Source organism: Uloborus diversus, unplaced genomic scaffold (assembly GCF_026930045.1).
Source record: "Uloborus diversus isolate 005 unplaced genomic scaffold, Udiv.v.3.1 scaffold_12, whole genome shotgun sequence".
Taxonomy (NCBI): Eukaryota; Metazoa; Arthropoda; class Arachnida; order Araneae; family Uloboridae; genus Uloborus; species Uloborus diversus.
The window spans coordinates 1172746-1197831 of NW_026557876.1; the positions used below are offsets into that span (position 1 = coordinate 1172746).

Consider the following 25086-nt stretch of genomic DNA (forward strand, 5'->3'; position numbering starts at 1 on the left):
GATATTTTTATCGTTAAAAAACTTTATGAAGTAACCAAAATCTTCAACATTGTTCAAAGAAAACCAATAAATTAAAACATCAACAACATAAGAGAAGCACACTCAGATCGTATTTCAGTTACTATTCTTAAGAATATAAAAAAAATCAAAGTCAAAGAAACTCATTTTGAAACTGCATGTATTATCTACCATGTTAAAATCTGTTCTGCATCTCTTTCAATGTGAGTTTATTGCGAATACTTACAGCGAGTAGAATTTTCCAAACATAACAACAATACAGACGTAAATTAAGATTCAGAAGAAACCCTACGAAAACGGAAATATTTCACAACACAAAAAACAGTAAATCGTGAAATTAAAACGAACTAAAACTTTAAACAGCAATATTTCGCATTGCAATTTCTACCTCACAATTTAAAGGGGCGGCTCTGTTTACATTTTACTCGGGGTTGCTTTAAGGTATCCAGGTTACCATGCTGTTTAATAGAATGCGCTCGTTTTTATTTCTCGTTTCGCCATCCTAACCGGTCGACCACTGAGTAACCGGTGGCTAACCGCTGCGTTCCATCATCTACCGGTTACCGTATTAATCTGTTGATTAGTTGATTGAAGCTAGTGATCATTCGATGTCACGTGATCGATTAACCGGTAGTTATCGGTTGAACCTCATCGGTCGACCGGTTACTGACCGCAGCATTCTATGATCAACCGATTACCATTCTAAACAGTTGATTGGTTGATTGGAGCAAGTGATCATTAGCTATCACGTGATTAACTAACCGGTAGCTACCGATGTTGCTCGTCGAACGTAAGCATTAAGAGCGTTTCAAAATTCGCCGCCGGGAACATTGGGCGCCGAGCATTTTGGACGCCGGAAACATTGGGCGTCGAGCATTTTGGGCCCCGGGAATATTGGGCACAATATGCTTAGTGCCCAAAGTTCCCGGCGCACAAAGTTCCCGGTGCCCAAAATGCTCGGCGCCCAAAGTTCCCGGCGCTCAAAATGCTCGGCGCCCAAAGTTCCCGGCGCCCAATCTTCCTAGATTGACCCTATCTTTGCCGACTCCCATATGTCGTAATTATTGAAGAGGAAAAGCCCTCTGTGCAAAAATCCTCTCTCTTCTCTTTGACTGCCCCGCCTAATGTAATATAGTGTAGTTTGCTTGTGCTGGCATCCATTTTTTCTGTTTAGAAGTGTCTTGTCTGTTGTCTCTAGAAAGAAAGAACGAATTCAGAGCTCCAAAGTAAGTGTTTCAATCCATTCTTTTTTCAAAAAAGTGGAAACTTTTTTTTCTGATTCGTTCGTATCCCATGAAGTTAGAGCTGTTTCTACTGTTCACAAAAGTTGACTTTTATTATTTCCGCCCCGTTCACTTGGGAGGATCAAAACAAGCGGCGCTCTTCTCATTATTAACTTTCTCTTTTTTATTGCTGTTAAATGTGTGACTTTAAGGTCGTATCATTAGTTTTTTTTGCGCTTTGGATCAGAAAAAAAAATAAATAAATAGCTCGACTGTATAGACTGCAAATAACTCAAACAACATTAAACGCGTGAAGCGGTTATTGATTTTCTTATTAAATGAGAGCAAAAACGAAAAGCCAAAGACATTCTTCCAACCTCTGCGGAACCAGATGTAAGAATTTGTGATGCGACAAATATTCGGTGCTGTCAGAATACCTAGAGTGCAAAAAATACATTTATTTTCATGCATTGAAACGTTCATCATGCTTGATGGGTGTTTTAGTACATTGACATTTTTAAGGGTTTTCTTTAATAATTGGCTGCAAAAAAATGTCTACTGCTAGGCTCTCTCCAACCTACGGCCCGCGGATGTTGACCACATTATCCATCAACAAGCCTTGTGTGGGGAACAGTGGCGTAAGAAGGGGTCGGCAGGACTCTTCTGCTGGTTTCCTGTTAATGCTTTTACCGGGGTTATTAATTTGCATTTTACTTCTGTGTTGACGAAGACTCGAACTTCGTTGAAGGAAACTATTTAAACCTATCGGAAACTGTTGAGGCGTAATATAGTGTTTGTGGTCTAGAACTGATAAACATCGCTTCTCAAAATTTTGTTCGCTAGTACCTTTCGAGGTAATCATTGAAATAATATGGGTTTAATGGGTTATCCCAATAAATTGGGTTTTTCTAGGTATAAATGATATTCTTTCTATTCGAACGACAGTAGAAATTGAATTTGCTTATTGAGAAATTTGTTTGTTACTGTTAATTTCAATACACGTGTATGGGATAGAAATTTATGTGATGTAGTATCGTGCTGAATCACTTCCGTTTAATTCATCTTCTTTTCTTATTTATTTCAGTAGCTTCATGAAAAAATGTCTCTTAAGAGAAGAGAATTTCCCCCCTTTTTTTTGAAGAAATATGATTTTTAAGAACTGTTGTTGAGCAGATACACTGTACCTGATTTTTAAAAAATGTAAAATTATAGTTTAATTGCATATTCTGCATTTCAGTAGTTTTTTGGCCAAATTCTTTTAATGTTTAAAATGTTATACTTTTTTTAAAAAATATGCTGAAAATCATTTTTTTTTCAAACCTTTAATTATGTACATTGTACTGTTTTTAGACAAAAACAAGGAAACCATTTGTAAAGTATGGTGGCCAAATGTTTGGTATTCTGTATTCCGCCAAATCACTAGTCGCATCACTAGTGAGAACAAATAATTGAGGCAGGGGGGGGGGATTCTTTGGTGTTCATGTTAATAAATGATTTAAATCCCTTGTTTTTAAGTCTTCAATCGAAAAATATGCTCAAATTTATAATGTTTCATTTGTTTTTATTTTCAGGATATCCTCAAAAGGAAAAAGAAAAAAATTGAGTATTTTCACGAGAGTCAAGAAAAGAAAAACTGAAGTCGAAATGAACTCGGTAAGTGAGATTTTGTGTGTTTTGTTATCACTCTCCCGAAATGAAACTTAATTCCATGAATGTTTTGCGACAGCGTTGTGTACTCAAAGCTTTGCAAACGGACTTCTCGTAGCAGAACGAATAAGGTGATGAATTTCTAAACGCACTTTTGTTTTCACTGCTGAGTTTTGTTGCGTGCGTCGGAATGACTCGCACTCAAAACTGAATTTCAGGTTGTCGTACTTTCTTTAACGACATCCTTCCTCACAGTTTGTGTTTGAATGCAAACACTTCCGATTCCCATTCCTTTCCCACTTCACGTTCCAAATTTGTTTTTGTATTCCATCTGTTCCCCGAAACGCTATACTTCGACGATCCGCGCCGTAAAATCTTCGACCGAAATGTTTCTGCGAAATAAGTTCAAACGCTGAAAATGGGTGGTGCCAGATCCTCGTGACACAGTGTTTCGTTCGCTGTCACGAATGAAGAGGCACGTCGAGTGTCACGAACGTGGGGCCAACCATTCATGAAATGGCGACTGAAAAGCATGCATTCATAAAATAAGCTTAGAGCAATGATAACAACTACTGTCGGTCCATCGAAGCCCCCCGAATTGTAACGACTGAATAAATAGAACCAGGGTTTGTACGGCCTATGGAAAAAAAAAATAAGCAAATGTCAGACCTGGAAAAGTCATGGAAATTTATTTAAAGTCATGGAAAAATGTCCTGGGCTTGGAAAAAGTAACAGTAGCCAAAAAAGCCTTAGAAATCTTGAGTGATTTATCAGTTTTGCACATAAAAGCCGTTAAAACTGGGAAATTGAAGGAACCCAAAAAGAAATCTGAATTTTGAAATCTGATTGCATCCACTTCTGTATCAGCCACAAATATTTTCTTTGCAATGTGATTTTACTGCTTGGACATCGCTCATTTTGAATTTACCATTATTTTCAACACTTCATATAATTTATGTTCTGTAATAGCGATCTTCCACGATCTTGATTTTGTCCCGCCCGCTCAAAAAATGAAACAATTCCATGCAAGTTTGTTTCCATCACCCGTAAAGCCTTCATTGCTGAACTCATCCGAGTTTGTCTTAATTTGTCGAAAGTTTTAGAAAATTTAGATCTTAATTCAGGTGATAAAACACAGGAATAGGGGGATTTCAATACTCTAAAATAAATAGTGCCCAGCACACCCTTAAGACTAATCCATGCGTCCCTCTGCTACGTTCAATGTCAGGAATCAAACTCAGTTCTGGAATTTCCGAACTTATTAATTTACATGCATTTGAAAATGTGCAAATAAACTAACAAGTGCATTTGACTCAGAAGATTTATTCATCACTAATTTAAAAAAAAAAAATATGTGGTTTAGAAACATGAATTTACCAAAAAATGTAGCTTTACTCTAAGTAATCAAAATGCTGGCACGTCATAGTTAAACACACTGTTGGTACTAAACTGCAACTTTGGAAGCAAATTTATCGAAACTTAGTAATGACGCATTAAACCTTTGCCCCAATCATTGTCATTTGGACTGTTTCACAAATGTGAATAGTTTAGTTTTTGATACTTTCTCAATGACTGGGGGGATGAGTGCTTCCATGGGGTAGTGGCACTTACATAAAAGTCTTGCCAGTGCCCATTTCCACAAATTGACAAGTTTAATGTCAAAGAGTCATTCTCTTCATGTAACAAGGTCAGGTAAATTTTTATGAAGTCAGGAAAAATTCTTTGAAAAGTCATGGAATTTTTTCATGATCCAAATAGAGTACGAACCCTGAAAAGCAAAGCAAAGAGTGAAAATTGAAAATTGTTTTAAAAGCCTTGTTTTTATTAATTGTTAATATATTTTATTTTTTTAAATACAAGATAGCAACAGTTAAAATTTTCGAAATCACGGAGATTTTCCGGTCATTTTCCAACAATGAAAATCACGCGATTGTACGCTGACGACAGTTTGTTATGATTAATCGTTCATATTGCTGCATTAATAAAACTATTTTTGTTCACAAAAAAAAAACACACACACACACAACCTTGAGGCGTTTGGCGCCAAATTTAACACACCTGGTGTACACATGTTCACATTCATTCCAAATTTCATCCAGAACGTAGCATTACTTCTAGTGATATGGCACTCTCATTGAAAAAGAAAGAACGTTTGATTGCACCGCCTGCACTTGTTAGGGGCAACATATGAACTAAATTTTATTTGATTCTGCCTGTTACTTCCTGGGCAATAGCAGGCGCCAGGGATGGGTCATTCCTGAATGAACGGGTGAAAAAGAACGAATCCTCAAGATGAACCGAGCCGTTCGTTCACTTAAAATAAAGAACAACTTTTCTTTTTAGCGGTGAGTAGTTTGGAACATTGTATTGATGCACTTGTGATGAAATCTCCCCTCTTTTTTTTTTTATTAATTGCTAGATTGGTTTTCTGCATCACAAGGAACATCCTTTTCAGTGCATAAAATGTGAGCTAATGAATGTAAAAAAATCCGACTTTTGTCGGATATCTTTAAATCCACAAGCTCACGTTTTGTGCATTGAAAAAGCATTCCTTGTAATGCCAAAACACGTGTCTGCAGTGTTCCTGCATATTTGTGCACTTAACGTCATTTTATTTTTTAAGAAAAGGTATTTTTGTGCTTCAAAAAACCATTCAATAATATAAAAAAGCATAACAACTTTCATTGGTCTCAAAATTTGAATTTCACTTTTAAATTTGAATTGTAAATGATTGCAGTATATTATATGCTTGCACTTTTTTATTAATTGTAAAATCTTCTCTGAACAATATTCAATTTTTTACAACTACTTCTTGGCCGAGTACTCGGTACGTCTGTAGTAATTGCATTCATCTTCAAATTTTTAACTCTCAATGAACCTCAAATTTCCTTTTTCTCCGTTGCAGTACGATATATTCATTCGAACTTTTTTACTTTCGGCTTTATTTGTCATTTTTCTTTAATCTTCGCAGTTCATTTGCAGTTTTCCAATGCATCCATGCGTAATGTTTTATGAAACTTGTTTGGGCTACAAGCAAAATATTTTGACATTGGACTTCCTGTCCCACGCACCTGCTAAAATTCTCCTCACGCTTTCTGTCACCAAAATTATTTCTAAAAACATCTTTTATCACTTTTCTGGCAAACCTTTTGTTTTCTATAACATCCCTATCATCTGTACTGATTGTGCTTCTTTTTTTTACTGTCTAATGTTGTTCCCTATTAAAAAAAAGTTGCACTTATTTTCTGTTCTCATCTGTACTGTGGAGTATTTTTTGGCGAGTCTTTTTTTTTTTTTTTGTAATTAAGTTATCTGGTACTCCGGCTGACAGAGTTGCTCGATGGGGGGGGGGGGGTGAACATTCAACCATAAATATATACGTAACTTATTGATTCTTATATTATTACCTATTGCTACTTATAGATGATTCTAATCTAGTTACGAGGGATATGAATTCTTCATTAAAAATTTCAATTTGTACGCACCAGGGTTAGCAAAAACCCGTTGTTTTTTTAAAAAAACCCATGGACCCAGGGTTTTTTGGGTTTTTTAAATAAAACCCCCCCAAAAAACCCAACTAAAGCTGGGTTTTTTAAAGAAATGTGGGTTTTTATCTTTTTTTAGGGAAAACGTGGGGTACTTGTAGCATATTGTAGCGTAAGTATATGGACAAAGTGCAAAAATTGTCTGGGGTAAAAAAAGCTGGAAAACTAGTTAAAATTCAGCGTTTTTCTGAAGAAAAGTATAAAAGACGACAAAACCCGAGAATGGTGAAGTTTCCGATTTTTTAGTTTCCACGATTACCAACAGTTGAGGGAAAGTTACTTCTTGAGTCTATTGCCCGTTTTTAATTACCTTTTTTTTTTCATTTTACTTTATTGTCTTTCATTCTGTTATGCAAAACTACTGTAGAATCTCAAGTAGTTGAAATCTCTTTTTACTGAATTACAGCTTTTATGTTGCCTGTTTTTCTATTTCTGTGTACAGAGTAAGAAATATTAAACTTTTTCGTAAGATAATGAAAATACTGTACATCCTATTCTGTTTTCTGTCCGACCGTTAGGAAAACCTGTTATTTTCTAAAAAAATGTACCTTGTGTTTGTTCGAGATTTGTGACGTGTTGGTTTGCAGAAAATAGTTCACATGAAAGCCTTTAAGCTAGAGCAGTTTCCTCTGTACAATCTACGAATATTGAGAAAATCAGACGTGACAGGACTTGGTCAAGATAATTTGAGTTATTTATTGACCAGTGAAAGAAAAAAGTTAAATATATTTCTTGAAATCTTTGAAGTATTTTTTAATGCCGTTAAGAGTTAAGAAATGCTATTAAAGTTCAAAATTCATTTTTTATGTCCATTGTCTATGGTGAAGAACAAATGAAAAAGAAGTTTAAATTGTAAAACAGGGTTCGGTTTTGGACTGTCAAAAACTGGTGCAGGAGAGGACAGGTGGTTTTTACCGTCCAAAACTATGATAAAGTTAAAGGGATGTAATCTAATCAAGTCGTATTGACTGCAATTTTTGTAATGCACAAAGATAGACATAACCGATGTTTGATTAATGAGTTTTTCTAATATTTTTTTCTAAAATGTTATTTAAAAAAATATTTTACTTAATAAATTGGCAGTAACTACTAAATAAAAGCTTCTTTATGTAACAGTTGGTAGAGTTATGAAAGGAAATTCACAACACTACCACTACCAAGACAACTAATTCCAGTTCCATTTGTAATTGAAAGGAATATTATTAAATGTGCAATATTTAGGTGAAAAAAAAAGCCTAATTTTTTAAATGATTTTTGCAAATAAGTTTTGCATCATGTTTTTTCGAAAATTATTTTTTAAATCATAGATTAAAGAACAAGAAATTGATGATTAAACACTAATATTGTAAAACTTGTGTTATTCTTTTTTTTAGTTCATATTTTTTAATACGTTCTGAAACAACAAAAAATTGTAACTTACTGCATTTAAGTCAATTATTGCACTGTATTTTGAACACTTTTGTTTGCACACATGCATAAATGTCGAAAAATTTGGTTTGCGGAGGAAAAAAAAACTCCTCCATACAAATTGAAATTTTTAATGAAGAATTTAATTTCTACATAACTAGATTAAAATCAGCTGCATAAATAAACTACATATATATTTCTACTTGAATGTTCACATTGAATAAATATATTAAATAGTCAAAAAAATGATTTTGACACATTTTGTTCTGTATTTGATATTTTCTCACAAAATATAGTTTCTCAAGAAATAGTTTTGGACGCTTTCGGACACAAGGGCTTTGAACAGGATGATAAAAACTTGCCAACCCTGCTTTCATTTGCACACATGCATAAACATAGGGAAATTCGGTTGCTATTATCAAAAGAAAAAAAAAACCTAGTGCGAAGAAATTTAAATTTTGATCAAGAATTCAACTTCAGTGACTCTAGATTCAAATTAGCTGCATAAATAAGTTGAATGTTCTCCATTGAATAAATGTTCAATATAAAAAATTACTTTGATTCATTTTATTCTGTTTTTTGATGCTTTCTCACAGAATGCAATTTTTCTAAAAATACAGTTTTGGACACAAGGGTTTTGGGCAGGAACCAAAACCCTTGTCCAAAACCTTGCCAACCCTGTTGTAAAAGTAAAAAAGTTTCAAAAAAACCCGTTAGGTACAACCCAATTAGGTCCAATCCGGTCAACCCTGGTACGCATGGTTTTTCCCCCCAATAAAATAGTAACCAAATTTATCGACATTTTTATGCATGTGAAAATGAAAATGTTCAAAATATAATGCAGTAAATCACTAAAATGCAATAAGTGACAATTTGGAACTGAAGGGAGGAAAAATACAGATATATTTGAAAGTTTTGGCACAGCTTTGTGAAGATTTTCTTCTCTTGGCTATGGTGCCATTTTGTGATCTAAAACTGAATTACCACCTAACTACTTTAGGAAAATGCCAATAATTTGTTTCTAAAAATTTTCAAGCTACCATTGTTTTTTTAATATGTAGTTATAGAATATATTATATTGAAAATATGAATTAAAAAATTCTTAAAATTTTAGTGCATCTATTTAAACATCAATTTATTGTTCTTTAATCTACAAAGATTCAAAAAAAAAAAATTTCGTTAAAACATCATGTAAAACTTACATGCAGAAACCATCACAAAAATTAAGCTTTTTTCTTTCTCGGCGCCTAAATATTGCACATTTTATAACATTCCTTAGAGTTATGTATGGAACTGAAATGAGTTAGTTGTCTAGGTAGTGTTTGGATTTTTTTTTCATTACTATACCAACTGTTACAAAAGAAAGTTTTTGTGTAATCGAGTTATTGGCAATTTTTTTGAGCAAAATATTTTTAATGATCATTTCAAAGAAAAATATTATCAAATACTCATTAATTACAAGGTATTTATATTTATGCATTACGAATATTGCATCAAATACTGATTGATTAGATTACTTCTCTTTACCTTTAGTATACTTTTGGCCAGTTTAAAACACTTTTGGACGGTAAAAACCACCTGTCCTGTCCTAAACCAGTTTCGTAGAGTCCAAAACTCAAACCCGCCGGCTGAGCTACCGATACATTTGTTGTTACTTTTTTCGTTGCATGGTCTATTGATAACACTGTAATCATATATGCAGTGCTGTAGCTGGAAATGTTTAATATTTTAATTTTTTGACATGCTGAAATAGAATCTGATTTTTGGAATGGAAAACAAATCTTACCGTTCAGCAACTGAGAAGTGTCTGAAAAAATCAACTGTAATTGCTTTTTGCATCAAAACCTGAATAAAGCTTCCTTTTATTCATTTTTCACAGCCATTATTTCTTACTTTCAGATAAATTTAGTTATTTTTCCTTCAAAGAGTATTACTGATCCGATGAAACATTTCAACTGTTTGCGAGTATGTCGTGTAGAGAGATTACCTGCCAGTTTTTTAAATGAACGAAGTCGTTCAAATGAACGGGTCAAAAGAATGAACGAACCTCTGATGAACAGATCGTTAAAAAGAACGACTTTCTAGCAGGAACGCATAACTCAAAAAACATTCTGAGTTGATCGACCCCCTTGGATTAATTCGTGCCAAAAGCGAATGGGTACAAATTTACATAGGGATATCAAATTTAGTTCAATTTCTTGCAGTAGTTTTTGCTGTAGAGCGGCCAAAAAAAACCGACCACACACGTACAGACACACGAACACACTCACAAGGAGACAGAGAGACATTTTGAAAAATGGTCCAAATGACTCAGCATACCTCAAAGCGTTCGAATCTGTCAAAATTCGAAATCCGAAAATTTGCACAAACCAATACTCTTTTTTATATATTGGATAAAATGAGGGGTTTACTTTCAAAACAGATTATATCCACTTCTGGAAAAAAATGTTTTTTTTCTTTTCCGTTTTCAGAATCTTTAATAACCTAACGACCCACGAATTTCTTTCTTCTCGAAGTGGTTTATATCTACTGCTAAGAAATGCGTAAACATTGTCTTTATCACCTAAACGGTGTTTATCCATCCCCTTATTTCTCTCCAGGTCTTGTACAGCAAAGTGGAACTTATCCCTTATTTGCCAGTACCCACTCCATTCACTTTCATATCAAAAGGGCACATATCCAAATTTGAATTTGCCGCTTCCAATTCAAATGCAGTTCACAAATAAAGTAGCGGAGCGAAGCACCGATTGAGCATTTCGAATCAAGCGTGATATTAAGAGATTGCAGTACCTTGCGCCTTGTGCAAGCCTCTTATATTGTTACCAGTCCAGCCACTTCAAGAAATTCTTTAATGACGACGCAGTTCTTGAGAAAAACGAGATTTATTTACAACTATGTGCAAGAAATGTTCTTAACAACTGCTAAATTATTCTCAGCAATAAAGCAAATGTCAACTAACACCGTAAACTCAGCGGTAACACACGTATTTACATGGAAATACGCAAAACACACAGCGCAAAGGCTTCGCAAAACAGAGCTAGAGTGATTTGCCAGTAGTTGGCCATTTAGTGGAAATCTCTACAAGTTCTATTTAATTTCACAGGAAAAAAAAACTGAAGAAAAATTGTAAATTTTTCTACGTGTGTATAAAACTATCAGGATCAACGGTTACTAGTCATTTTTCTGTTTTCCGTACTATTTTTCAAGTTATTTCGAATAGAAGTTAAAAAGGGAGATTTTGCCAGTAGTTGACCACTCACTTCCAGTAGTTCACCAGCGTGTGCCAGTAGTTGACCACTTTTTAAGCAATGTAAAATCTGAAAGCTACTAAATTAAAATCGGACCGCATGCATGCTTGTGTGCACTTATGTTCCCTTAAAGGTCGCTCCTGATTGGTTGTTGGGTGGATGACATGTCACGTCACTTTAATGATGGTTACACGACAGTGATGACTAATAGGTTAAAATGTCGTGACATTTGGTGCCAAAACTAAGTCACCAAAAAATGGTGCCAACTTTATATTACGTCTTCAATTTGTTGCCGAGTCTATAGACTAGAAAAGCATGTGACGTCATTGATATATGAGACGCCGAAGGCAGAGAATCGAGCCATCCTAGACCGCTCGTATCATGCTTAAGTATTTACTAAAAATCATGCGTTGATATTATGAGTGATCAGTGTAAGTGCAGTAAACTCCCAATTATCTGCAGAATAGGGTGACATGGTAACCGCGGATAATCTGCAAACTAAATTAAAATCAACGCTCTCACATACTTTTAAACTCTGCCAGCGATGACCTATTAAATTTTAAAAAGTCGCCACATTTGGCGACATTTAGCAATTTTTCGCCAAATTTGGCACCAAAAATAAGTTGCCAAAAAGGATGCCAACTTAGCGATATCTCTTTAATTTCTCGCCGAGTCCACAGCAGCCACTCCAAGCAGATACGACATCACCATGGTGTAAGTCGCCGCAGTACCCGAACGTTGTACTGTCGACCCGAATCTAGTCTGCATAGCTGCCAGAATAATGCCTAAACATGATAACATTACTGTTGGGTAACACTTGAATGAAAATTGCTTAATAGTTTGTAGAGGTGTCAAGAGTAAATTTCCTTATGTACGGAGTCCTAGCGGCATATTCACTGAACCTATCGATCCAAAATTTTAGAACAGTTATTTAAAGGAATGTGTTAGGGGTTTATGATTTTAAACAGCAGTGATCTCATGGCCACGGTTACAGTGATAGAATCTCAAAATTTTCAAAGGAGAACACCCACGTCTTCCTTGCGCGAATTGATCAGTGTATTGATGAGCCAGAAATGGCGTTCGATCCATCGACGTGTGACGAAAATAGTTTGTTTGAAAATTTAAGCGTCGACTGAAGAAACACGCTTTCCACTCTGCATTTTACAGATTTTTTGCCTTAAGCTTTGCTCATGGTGTTTAGTGGTTGGTGCTTCTACTACTGTCCTACCCTGTGAGTTATGCGACATGCTTATCTTTTATACTGTCACTAGAATAAACAATTTTCATCTTTGCAGTTTTTGGTCACTCGCCACTCGTTACGACGCAATATGAGGTCTTTCAATACGCATATCAATTTGCGCAAGAAAAATGTGGATGTTGCGATTCGAAATTTCCGAAATTAGTTCACTGTAATAAATTCTGTGTTGAAACTACGTTGTTTTAAGTTTTCGCAATTAGGAGAGCATCTGTTCAAATAACCGTAACACAAATTTTGGATCTATTCGTTCAGTGGACAGGCAGCTAGTTAATTACTTGCAAAAATACCTTTTTTTTTGGAACAAAAGTAGCATTATAGTTTATCTTAAGCTAAAAAATGTTTTAATTATTTTGTTTTCGAGAAAAGAGCTTTAAAACCAACAAAGTTCATTACTTGACCGTTCTGGTCAACTACTGGCATTAATTGCATTTTAGACAACCAGTAGTTGACCACCCCTCAATCCCAGCATAAATGATTAGTAAAATGATGCAATTTTTTTTATTTACCTAGTATAAACATGGATGATCAGCATATATCAGCAAATGAACCTGAAGAATAAAATTTAGCGTCAAGGAATACGATTAAACATTTTATCTCATGACAATTCTCCCTAGTAAGAAAAGTGATTTTCTTGAAATTTTTCATGCGTCTCTGTAAATTGTATCGTCCTAACCTCCATTCAAAACTTTAGTTACAACTATAAATTATAAGAGAACACTTCATGGGGTGCTATAAATTAGTTCCGGCAATCAGATCAAAAGTATCTACTTATTTATTCTTGTTTTGCACATATTAGTGCTCGAGTGGTCAACTACTGGCCGGTGGTCAACCACTGGCAGGTGGTCAACCACTGGCAAATCACCCCAATACCCTACACACTCAACAGCGCGACGGCTCAGTCAAGACTATCTCTGAACCCGCCGCCATGGCTATTTATAAATCCCCGGAAAGTTTCCACAATATTCCATTGAGAAATTTCGATTACGTTCTACCAATATTTCCTTTTTATTCCCTTCAGAAATCTGATCAGGGGACCATATACGTCATTTCGAATGTAAGAGGGTTGTATACTCATTACAAGAAACTATTTACCGGTTAAGTTACTACGTTAATTTCAGATGAAAATTGATGGAACAACCGCCAAAATTAGCCAGACTGCAAAAAATTAATCATAGACACAATTACTATTTACAAGATTTGTAACACTATGTTAGGCAAGTGCAACCTCAAATTATGATTACTAAATTAATATTGCATAATGAATATTACTATTGTGATAAGATTTGATAAAAGTTGTGATGAAAGTTGTGATCTCTATTAATACCAACAATGTTTTTATTCGAATCGGCTTGGGTGGTTTTATTGGTCATACTTAGTTGGATTGAAGGTCCTTTTTTTTTAAAATTTTCTGTCAAAAGAATAAAGTAAGTAGGAAGGAGTAAAGTAGAGCAAATATATATATATATATATATATATATATATATATATATATATATATATATATATATATATATATATATATATATATATATATATTACAAAATTTTAAACATTTTGTTTCAATTTTTAAAGTTATTTCTGAACAAAATGCGTGTTTTTTTTTTTTTTTTTTTTGCAAAAGAGATGATATTTACTGTTTTATACTAGAAGAATATATTCAAACCCCCAATCCAGAATAATATAAAATTTGTGACGTGCCTCGCAGAACAGATGCTTGAGCTGCAGAACAATTCTGTTCAAATGTGTGAGGAAAACTTAGACAAATTTTCTGCAGATTTCTGTGAAATTTCTGCAGCTTCTGCAGAGATCTCATATTATTCTAAATCTGAAAAGATTCTGATTTTTCTAGCGTTTTTGGTTCCCCTTTTCCTTATTTTTCCCAATCGATCTTCATCCACTGCAATTTCCTCCATTGAAGTATGTTTTGGAAACATGCCAACATTGAAACACGTCCATTGCCGAAAATTGCGTGTCTTGTTTGAGATTTTAACCTTCTTACATCCTGAAAATATTTCAATTATTTAGAAAATTTTGAAGTGTTTTTTTATGTGCTGCCCTAATTTGACTCAATTTATTTATTAATTTAGTTATTTTGTTTATTTATTAACGTTACTTTAAGTGCTCCTTCATGCTATGTAAAATGAACCAAAAAAAAAAAAAAAAAAAACCTCGGTTCTAGAACTAGGTTCGGTTTTTGTATCTTTGCTCTTTCTCTGCGTTTTAGAAGGCATATAAAATATTTTATTAGAGCCAATATCGGTTAAGGTTCCACAGAAATGCATAGCAGCAGTAGAGTTTTAAAAACTGAGAAATAAAAGAAAGGAAACCTCCTGCATAAAACGATTTTGCTTTAGGGCACCCGATTTGTGGAAAAGGTCAGGTTGGTTTCTTGTGTATACAGCGCTGGTAGTACTTGCAGAACAATTTTGGTTAAATGATTTTACGTAGCAGAACATCACCAAGTATTCTGATTCGTAGTCCAAAACAAAATTGGTAATTTAGGTCTGATAAAGTGAAGGAAAAATTCCTAGACTTACGCCAATAGTCACTTGTTGCGAATAGCCACTACCAAAACATTGTGGGAAATTCGAAATTCTAACAGTTATTATTTCTGCGTAAAACATGTTATTTCTTTTTTCCAAAAAATTTTAAAACAGGATATAATCCGGTTTGAAAGTTAACTCTTTAAGTAGAAAGGACTGCTCTTCGCCTTCGACTTTTTTTTCTTTTTTTTGTAAAATCGTCACTGGAAAAGGAACCATCCTTTTCGGCTGTCTTGTGGACTACTGTTTGATAAAGTCAGACCAAACAACGTAAGTAGAAGCACAAATTTGTAAATTACTCTTTTGATTTTAACTCTTATCAGATTATCCAAAAATGCCCCAATTCATCAGATCTTGACTTTTGGGAATCCTTTCATATTTTGAGGAACAGTTCTAACTTAGTTAACGATCTTAGTGCAGTTCCATATTTTTCTAACATTTGGCTCCCATATCTTTAATACTGTCCTTTCCCCATTCCCCCCCCCCCCCCTTTTTTTTTTTTTATCTTCCTTTGTTTATTTTTACCTTTTTGTCTTGATTGACACCCCCCCCCCAATTTTCTTCTATTTATCTTTATTTTTCCTTTTTTCGAATATTTTTGTTTCTGTTTATTTTATTTCATGGTTTTCCATTCTGCTTTTCCTTTCTTGCGGTTCACGGTTACTGACAATTTCTTTTCCTTTTGTTGAAGCTTCGGCTTAATCCTTGTCCAATTGAATTCTTTCTTTCTGGGTCGTACCTAAGAGAAAGCTCCTAGCCTTTGCTTGCATTCCTATTGGTTCCTGATCGGTTTATAACTTTGTCATTGGTGTTTGGTTAATCCGCTGTTTTTATCTTTTAAGCTGCATGCTTATCTGCTCTTGGCTTTTGTCGGATGTCTTTTCATCCATAAGCTCATTATTTTTTGCATTGAAAAAGGCGTTCCCTGTAACGCCGAAACACATGTCTGCTGTAATTTACAAATTTGTGCTTCTACTTACGTTGTTTGGTCTGACTTTACTATTCAGCACAAAGGTATTTATTTATCTTACTGTTTGATGTGTTAGTAAGTCACGATTCCGCTGTCCATCCTAAGAACCCTGTGTTTGCTGTTTCAGGGGAGTGGCCGTGGAGCAGACGGGGAGCTGCCATCAACGTCCAAGCGTCAATCCCAAGATGGCGAAGGACAACCTCCCTGGTGAGTTGTCCGTGGATGAAGTGACACTGTGCTGTCGTTCATTCAGAACGGGAAGGGATGTCTTCCCTATTGTGTCACATTTGGAGATGTAAAAATTATGGAAATTTTAAAGTGGTGGTTACAGCAAAAAAAAAAAAAAAAAAATGGAGGGAAAAATAGAAAAATTGAATTTTTTGTCAATTAATGTGTCACATTCTAAGGGATTAATTAGTTTAATCATCAGATGGTTTAGAAATTTCGATGGCTTTCCTCAATCCAAATTGTTATTTAGTGCTTCATCTCCACTCCCTGTCGAAAGCCAGTCTTGCGTCAATTTCATTTTTGCTTTCCATTTGAATATTTAAGGGTTTTCTTATAAGTCAAATCATAAACTGACATTTTTGCACCCCACGGTGAATATCCAGGCTTTTAATATGTTCCCTGTTCAAAACGAATAGTCGCTGAAGTGCTACGTTTTTTAAAGTGAAACACGGAAACATCATTTTGTAAAAAAAAAAAAAAAAAAAAAACTGTTTATTAGCCACTGCATCATCATCTATCAACATTATCTGCTATCTACCAGTGTTATGGGTCAATCCACTGGTTATTGGGTTAAAACTTAAAACTGCCAAAATATCCCCAAACATGCAATCGCTGCTTTCAAATGTACATGGAAGCAAATTTTCACCCCTCATACCATGACGAGCGACTTTCTAGTGAAGTTAAATAATACAATTGGGGGATTATTTTATGCTTCAGCGCAACTGTTGACATAGTTTAATGTTATGGAGCATTAGTTTAAGCTTTAAATTCTTTGCAAGGGTATAGCCGTGAAGGTACAGCTATTATGTATACATAAGGTGAAAAATTTAGTGCCCGCCGAATCCCCCCCCCCAATTAAAAAAAACCATCCGCTAGCCACGCCACTGATCAGTTGTGTAACTTCAAATTTTCTGCCCCCCTCCCCCCAGCAAATCTGATTTTGGGCCCCCTACTAAAAATCGTATTCATGTAAATTTGAAGCACAATTTTTCGATTTTGTTGGTCTTCTTTGTAAATTTTACGAAATTGAAGATTTAAAAATGCGATTGTAAGCCGTTCTCAAATTGACTTTTTGCAACTTCGATTTATAAGGAAAAGTTCCAAACCCCCTCATCCCTTCCCCTAACTTCATCCAAAGTGGTCCACAAATGCGTTTATAGTATGTATGTAAGATGTAAGGGGAAATTGTTCAAAGATGAGACTTCCGGAAAACTGTTTTGATATTGAAGTTCTTAAAACGCAATTTTAGATGATCTTCGGTAATTCAAAAAAGATTGGGGGTTCGGAGGTTCTCCCCCGGAAATTTTCCGAATTTAAACTCCTGAAACGCAATTGTAGGCCACCTTTGATGACCTGACGATAAGAGATAAGGTTCCGGGACTGTCCCAGCTTTTTTTTTTTTAAATCAAAGTATAAAAATCACAAATTTTGGGGAAGGTTTCGGAACTTTGCCCCGGAATTTTTCAAAATCAAAGTTCCAAAAAAGGAATTTTAAGCGATTTTTGAATATTGGGAAGAAAGTGGTTTTTTGGACTCTCTTCAGGAATGTTTCCAAAATATAAGTTTCAAAACACAAAAGGCAGTTTTAAAGGCAATTATTTAGAGGATCTCTTCCTTCTCACTTTCTTGGTAAAGTCCCTATCTTTTATTTGTTTTAAGGAAAAAAATGAGAAAACTTAGTAGGTAATATATTAACAATTGCCCGCAAAAAAAAAAAAGTAATCTTAAAACAAAGTAGCTATTCCATTTCTTTTCTTTAAGTTGGGAGGTCAGGAGTTGATTCGATTTCCCCACCTAATGTCAGGGACACTCTTTACTGAATAGGCCAGCTGGGCCATGACCTACAACCCCGGCCATTCAGGGGGCCCCCAAATGGCGAAAACTGTTTTAGCAAGTGGCAAAAATTGCAACGTATGGCTATAAAAGGGCCCGGAGAAAGTGTTTGGCCAACGACCTCTGATATCTTACTCGGGGGGGGGGGGGGGCTAGACCAATAGGCTCAGGGACCCAGAATCAATATAAGCATTTAAAACTGTTTGATATTTAGAAAAAGTTAATAAAATTGAATGAAAACAAAGCTCAAAAAAATTTCCGACCTCTTCCGATTCGCCCCCTTCCACCCCCCAAAGATCCCCCTTCCACCCCCCAAAGATAGATCCTACACAAAAACTTCTTTTAACTGGCTTTGGTACGGTCAGGACTGTTTCCTTCCTTTCCTCTTCATTCAGGAATTTTCCCTTCTTTCCGTGGCCAGTGATGGTCTAGGGAGGGCATGTGGTACTTTGTACCGAGCCAAGGTTTGGTTTTCGCGCTTGGAAGTTGGACCGTGGGCCCCCTTCTCTCTACTCTGGGCCTATTTACTGAATTGGCCGAATAAACAGTGACCTTGAGCCCCTGCTATTTAGGGGCCCAAAGTGGCAAAAATTTGTAATATTTGGCTACATGAGGGCCCCGAAAATGCGTTCGGCCAAGGGCCCCCGATATCTTAATCGGAGGCCCTAAATCAATAGGTTCTGGGATTCTAAGTGCCTCACTGTGTCCCTAAGGTTCATAAATTTAATGAATTCCTTAACTTTTTTTTTAACGCTCTTATGTTTAAGCTTTTCAAACCAAGTTTGATTCACGGAAAAATTAAATAACATTGAATGAAAACAAAGCTCATACATTTTTGGGCCCCTTGCGAATTTGGGGTCCCCGGATTGTGGGGCCTTGCGGTACGTACTCACGCCACTGCCACTCGTACACGTGACGTATTTTCCAACCCCAATAACGTTCCCACACCTTTTAGTTCTCATAAGAAGTGAAGGACGAATGCAAACTTAAAGGGGGTATCTTTGTATATTAATAGGCAAGCCGTTTTCTTTCGGTACCGATTCCTCCTCTGTTTGTGAACCGATTTCCTTCATTCTTTCTTTGTTCGGTAGCTATTGCCGAGTTTTAGTGTCATCAGTAACAAATTTTGAAATCGAACGCTAATTAACTGAGATATTAATAAACAACGCTTTTTCGTCCTAACTGGCTCTTTCTACGCGAACGGATGGTACAATATTTTCAAATTTGATATGGTTGGAAAGGTCTTTAAAAAATACTCCTAACGAAAAAATTGTCAGGGCGCCCAAGGTCCAACAACCTAAATCCATTAGAAAAAAGTTATAAGCGTTTTTTAGTTAGCGAAACTCAAAAATATTAATTTTTTTATCTCTTTTCCATTGTTGAAATTCATTGTCAGAAGCGTGAAACGTTAAGTTTTAATTCATTTTTTAAACCGCTTTTTTTACACGAAAAAATAATTTTAGTGCTTTGAGCTTGGTATGGTTGAAAAGCTCGTGAAAACTACTTCTAAAAACGTTTATCCCCCGTTTACGGCAAAAAACGAAAACCCGCCAAGATGACTAGAAAATAAACTAGAAGCAATTAAAAGTTAGTGAACATTCATTTTTATTTGATTTTTCACGCGACTTAGCGTGAAGAAATTGCTAGATAATATTATGTGTTGCCATTTCTCGCTTGACCATAAAGAAATGCAATTCTTGCATTTTTTAAAAAAATTATTGAGGCTTTTTGTGTAACTATGGGCATTAAAAATATTTTCTTTTTGATTTTGTTTTCGGGATTTAAATATTTAAATAAATCATTTTACGGAGTGAGGGAGGGAGGACTTTCAGTTTCGACGAAATTATCTTCTCAAAATAATACCTGCATTTGCTATCGCCAGCAACAAATCTCAAGGTGAAACTTTTGATAAAATTGGTGTATTATTACGACGTACAGTGCTTTCGCATGGACAATTCTGTTGCCGCGAGTAGAATTCGTTCATTTGACTGTTGAAAATTTTGTATTTCTAACGGCAACGGTCATGTCTACTTTTACAAAGAATATTGCTTATACAGAAGTTTTACGTATTAAAGGAGTTTTACGGCATCATTTCATTCAGGAAGACTTCCATAATCGTGAAATGGGCGAACTTTATCCATTGGTGTAAAATTTTTGGCACCAAAATGCCAGCGCGAAAAATATTTTTCTCTTTCATTCGTAAAAAAAAGAGTAGAGAAATGTCTATTAGCAAGGAACTGACTACGAACAAAGACCCTTTTTAAGGTGGGGTTCATTAAATTTTAACCGTTCGTGACAAGGGGGAGGAAATAAATGACAAGAGGGACATACAATGGAGAAAATGTGACATCAAGCCTTTTTTTAATAGGAACGTTTATGAAAAACAGCGTGACATCTGACAAAAGGAAAGAGGGGTATGGTGAACTGCGAATCTTTGACAAAGAGGGCGATAGGGTTGAAAATGTTGAAAAGTTTGACATCAGCTATGCACCACCCCTAAACATAAACAAATCACAAAGACGTCCTTTTTTAAAAATTGTACTGTTATTGCGACGTCCAGTGTTTTCGAATGGACAGTTGCCACGAGTAGAGTTCGCTCATTTGATACTTGGAAATTTATATTTCTAACGACAAAGAAGCTACTTACTCAGTAATAGTAGACGTTTTATATGTAATATTGTTCACACAGAAGTTTTTTATATAAACTGAGTTTCGATGCTTCATTTCATACTGGAATATTTCCAAAATTGTATCATTGACGATTTTTACCCATTGGCGTCCATTTTTTTGTTTCCAATGCCAGCGCAAAATTTTTTTTTCTTTGCATACGTAAACAAAGAGTCAGGAAGAATCTATTTGCATAGGGTTAGCACAAAGCAACCCGGTATCCAAAATAAAATGAATCAAGCCAGGAATTGGACGACCACTTCTCAATGGGGCTGTTTTCTTCAGTCAAAAGTACTACTTTTAGTCACTGAAATTGATAGAGTAAGTAAAAGAAATAACATGGGGCCAGAAAGAACTTTTGTTTTCTCGACGGTTATTTTTTATTAATATTTCAAACGTTCGATTTTGGAAATAAAGCGTGATCTTTATGACGTTACAAGTGATGTACTTTGGCGCGCTACTCCATTACCGTACTAAATATTTACGCTCTGCTGTCGACCGCCTTTCCACGCTGTGACCATTTGCGCCGTGCGCTAATCAGTGAATGGCATTTCATCGCCTTTGATGCCATGTGCAGAAGTGTAAAAACTGAATTTCAATCTGCGCACCGATTAAAATAAGTGTTAAAAAATATTAAATTTTTTAAAATTATTTAAAAAATCGTTAAAATCCATGTTTTTAAACTTGCTTTTTCTTAAAAAAAACTTTAAAATTTTCGGAAACGACAACATTACCGAAAAATCCCTTCTCATCGATATATTTTGAGATTAACGGACAAAAAGCAAAATTGGAAAAAAATTACCTTTTGTTACTGTGTGTACGTATAAAAATTGTCTGTTTCCGGATATGCAGTAAACCAGAGCAAAAGTAGAAATAAAAATGTTGGGAACAGTTAAATTCATACAAGGTTTCTCAAATATTCATTTATGAATAGGGTCGAATTTCGACCACTGGGCGAACACTAGTGGGTCGAAAGAGGTGAAGATCTAATACATTAAAGTGTTCCTATAATATTTGGAAAACTGTTCATCGATGCAGTTTTCTTAGCATGCGTACTAGGGATGCGCCGGATAGGGATGATTCCGGATATCCCGCGCTTTGTCTGCCGGATTCGGATATCCGGCTCTACATTTCTTTTTATTAACATTGCATCTTTATTCATTTTTATGAAATGCTGTTTCAGAATAAGGAATCGAGCTTTTTCACAACTCATTTCCTCAAAAAACAAATTAAATGCATTTAAAAATAATTTTTAAAACCTTTTTATTTTCATGTAGGGTGTGTACGAGTCGTTCTGCACATTCAATGAAACACTAAAAGAGCAGAGCCCCAGATCGTATCGTAGGGCACAAACATTAAACAAAAAATATATCTGCGTATAAACAACCCTAGTTTCAACTTATAAACCATTGTTGTTGTTGAAACTGAAAGTAGATAATTTAAATAGAATATTCTCCATGTTTTGTGTTCATGTTTAGTGACCGACGTCGTTAAATCGTTGATGTTTATGCAAATGAACCTTGTTTCCATTTTTTTACCCCCTTTGCTCTTGGTGTGGCCACAGAGTGTTGTCCAATGTGTAAAGCTGTTGTGGCGGTCAGGGACTTTTGCTTCACTTTCCCACACAAGCACTTGTGAACTGTAACGATGTTTTCAATATGCTCATCTTTACTAATAATAAAGCTGAAAGTCTCTCTGTCCGGAGGATGTCTGGATGTCTGTAGGATGTCTGTGACGCGCATAGCGCCTAGACCGTTCGGCCGATTTTCATGAAATTTGGCACAAAGTTAGTATGTAGCATGGGGATGTGCACCTCGAAGCGATGTTTCGAAAATTCGATTTTGTTCTTTTTCTATTCTAATTTTAAGCCCATTTTTCACAGAAATTTAATAAAATGGGAAAGAATTTGTTCTGAAAATTATCTTTCTCTTCTTTGCTTCTTTATCTTTCTTCTCTTCTTTACTTCTTTATCTTTCTTCTTTTCTTTTCTTCTTTACTAATAATAAAGCTGAAAGTCTTTCTGTATGGATGTTTGGATCCCTGTGACTCGCATAGCGCCTAGACCGTTAAGCCGATTTTCATGAATTTGACACAAAATTAGTTTGCAGCATGGGGGTGTGCACCTCGAAGCGATTTTTCGAAAATTCGACGTGATTCTTTTCCTATTCCAATTTTGAGAACAAAATTATCAGAAGATGGACGAGTCAATGACGAAATTAGCATAACGTGGAACCGTCACATGGGCACAAGCCAATGGGCGAGATGCGAAATGGTCATAACGTGGAACCGTAACACGGGCACGAGCCAATGGGCGAGAAAATTCACCATACATTGTTTGTAAATATACAGGCGAACCAAAGGACCTTCTAATTTTTCTATTACGGGCAAAGCCGTGCGGGTACCACTAGTAATAAATATAGTTTGGTGGAAATCGTGTGCTGTCTCTCAAACTCCAATCCAGTAAAATTCATGATGGAGTAAGAATTTAGGACATTGAATCAAAATGTCCCGTACCTGCATCAAGTTAAATATGTTTAGATTTAATAATTATCTTTCATTTATTTTGGAGGTTTTCTAGTCCAGACTTCATTCAGATAAGATTCCACGTGAACAGGAGCGGGAAAGTGATCGAGAACCCTTCCGCTTTCAGTTCGAACAGAACGTGAATCTCTCTCTCTCTCTCTCTTCCAGGAGACGCCGGCCGGAGGACGGAGGTGCGTCGGAGACGGACAAGTGCGGGCGGACCGCGTTGCATCGTGCAGCAATAGACGGAGACACGGAGAGGATCAGGGAGCTGCTGGAAGGAGGATGGAACACGAGGGCGAGGGATATGTTTGGAATGACGCCCCTCCACCTGGCTCTGGTGTGGGACAAGGAGGCCGCGGCGGAGCTGCTCGTGGAGGCCGACTGCGTCACGGATGTCGCGGATGACGACGGGAGCACCCCTCTGCATCGCGCTGCCCAGAGTGGGTGCGTGAATGTCATCCGTATGCTGCTCGCGGGGAGAGCGGATGCAAGTGCGAAAGACAGAAGGGAAAGCACGCCCCTCCATCTTGCCGTGATCAGGGGGCAGGAGGCCGCGGCGGAGGCGCTGCTGGAGGCCGCCCCCGAATGCGACGGGCCGGACAGTGTTGACCGCACCCCCCTGCATTATGCTGCGAGCAAAGGTCTCCCGCGGATAGTTCAATCTTTGCTGTCGAGGGGTGCGCGTTTGAAGCTTAAAGATGGAGGTGGACACTGTCCCCTGGACTTAGCCCTAGCGGAAGGGCACGACGATGTGGCGAGAGTGCTCCTGGCGGCTTACGCCTGGAGTTCCATCGAGATACATTGGGAGGAGATGGAACTCCCGAAGGATAAGGAGGAGCGCGGCGTCCGGCTGCTCTCCGAGTGCGAGGCCGAGATGAGGGAGGCCCGGGTGGAAGGGTCCCGCCTCTCCCTCCGCGACATCGCCCGCCGACCCCCCTCCCGCCTGGCCCGGCGCCTCTCCGACGAGGCGATCCGGCGGCTCTCGGACCGGGACCTCCTGGCGCGGGCCTTCCCGCTCTTCGGCGACCTCCTCCTCGTCCGGCTGAGGGAGGTCCGGGAGAGGAGGGCCCTGGAGGACCGCTTCCTGCGCTGCTTCCCCCTCCTCTGCCCGCCCCTGCCCCCCACCTGCACCGACGTCCTCCTCGCGTGCCTGGCGGACGACGACCTGAGGCACTTCGCCCGAGCGGCGGAGCTCTAGTCCCCGGCGAAAAAGAAAATAAAGATCAGGACTTGAACTGTATGAATCTTTTGTTTTTGAATGTGCCCGAGATAGTTGACTGAACTTTATCTGCTGTTTTCGTAAACAAACCCGTTTGTTTTGTCAAGAATTATTCTGAGACACCTTTCAAATGGCTTTGTCTATCTTGTGCAAAATGCTTTGTGTGTATCAATCACGTAATAAAAGGAATATTCAAGCCATTGATAAAATCTCTTTTCCTGTACCCTATTGGCACGAAAGAAATAGAGTGAGCCGAAAATATTGACCCTGCTAAAAAACTGAGAATGACGTTCACATGGCTCGATGCGTCATCGGGGAATATTTCGATAATTGGGAATCTGACTCGGCCGTCTCATTTTTGGGGTAAATATTTTTATTTTTGTAACATACCTCTGGCACTGGAGCCAAAAAATGGACGCCAATGCAGAAAGATCGTCAGATCCCCAAGTGTTGAAATCTTCCCCGGAATATGCTTCTGCGTGCAATTCACCAAAAAAATGGAAAATCGCATTTTTTGGACTTACGTCGGTCTTGCTCTGAGGTAAAGATTTAAAATTACTACTTTTATATTTTGGGTATTTGTACTTGCAGCTTTTGCAATCGAAGTCTGTTTATTATTGGGCAGTGCATGAAATGACAAAAAAAAACGAGCTTTTAATTTAATGCATTAGTTATCTTACTAATGTATGTAAACAATGATGTTGAAAAGCATGCGTCCATTTAGCCGAAAAGGAAACTGTTTCGGAGCTGCGAA

The 25086-nt window shown here is 36.8% G+C and overlaps 1 protein-coding gene across 1 annotated transcript in view; it reads left to right on the top strand.

Moving 5' to 3' along the window:
• LOC129232415 (poly [ADP-ribose] polymerase tankyrase-like) overlaps positions 1-24886 on the top strand; it is a 61708-nt gene extending 36822 nt beyond the window's left edge. Inside the window, exons 7-8 of the mRNA XM_054866559.1 lie at positions 15940-16066; positions 23166-24886. Coding sequence (XP_054722534.1) covers positions 15940-16066; positions 23166-24311 — 1273 coding nt within the window. The 3' untranslated portion in view covers positions 24312-24886. The remainder of the gene's footprint in view (positions 1-15939; positions 16067-23165) is intronic.
• Positions 24887-25086: the final 200 nt, after the last annotated feature.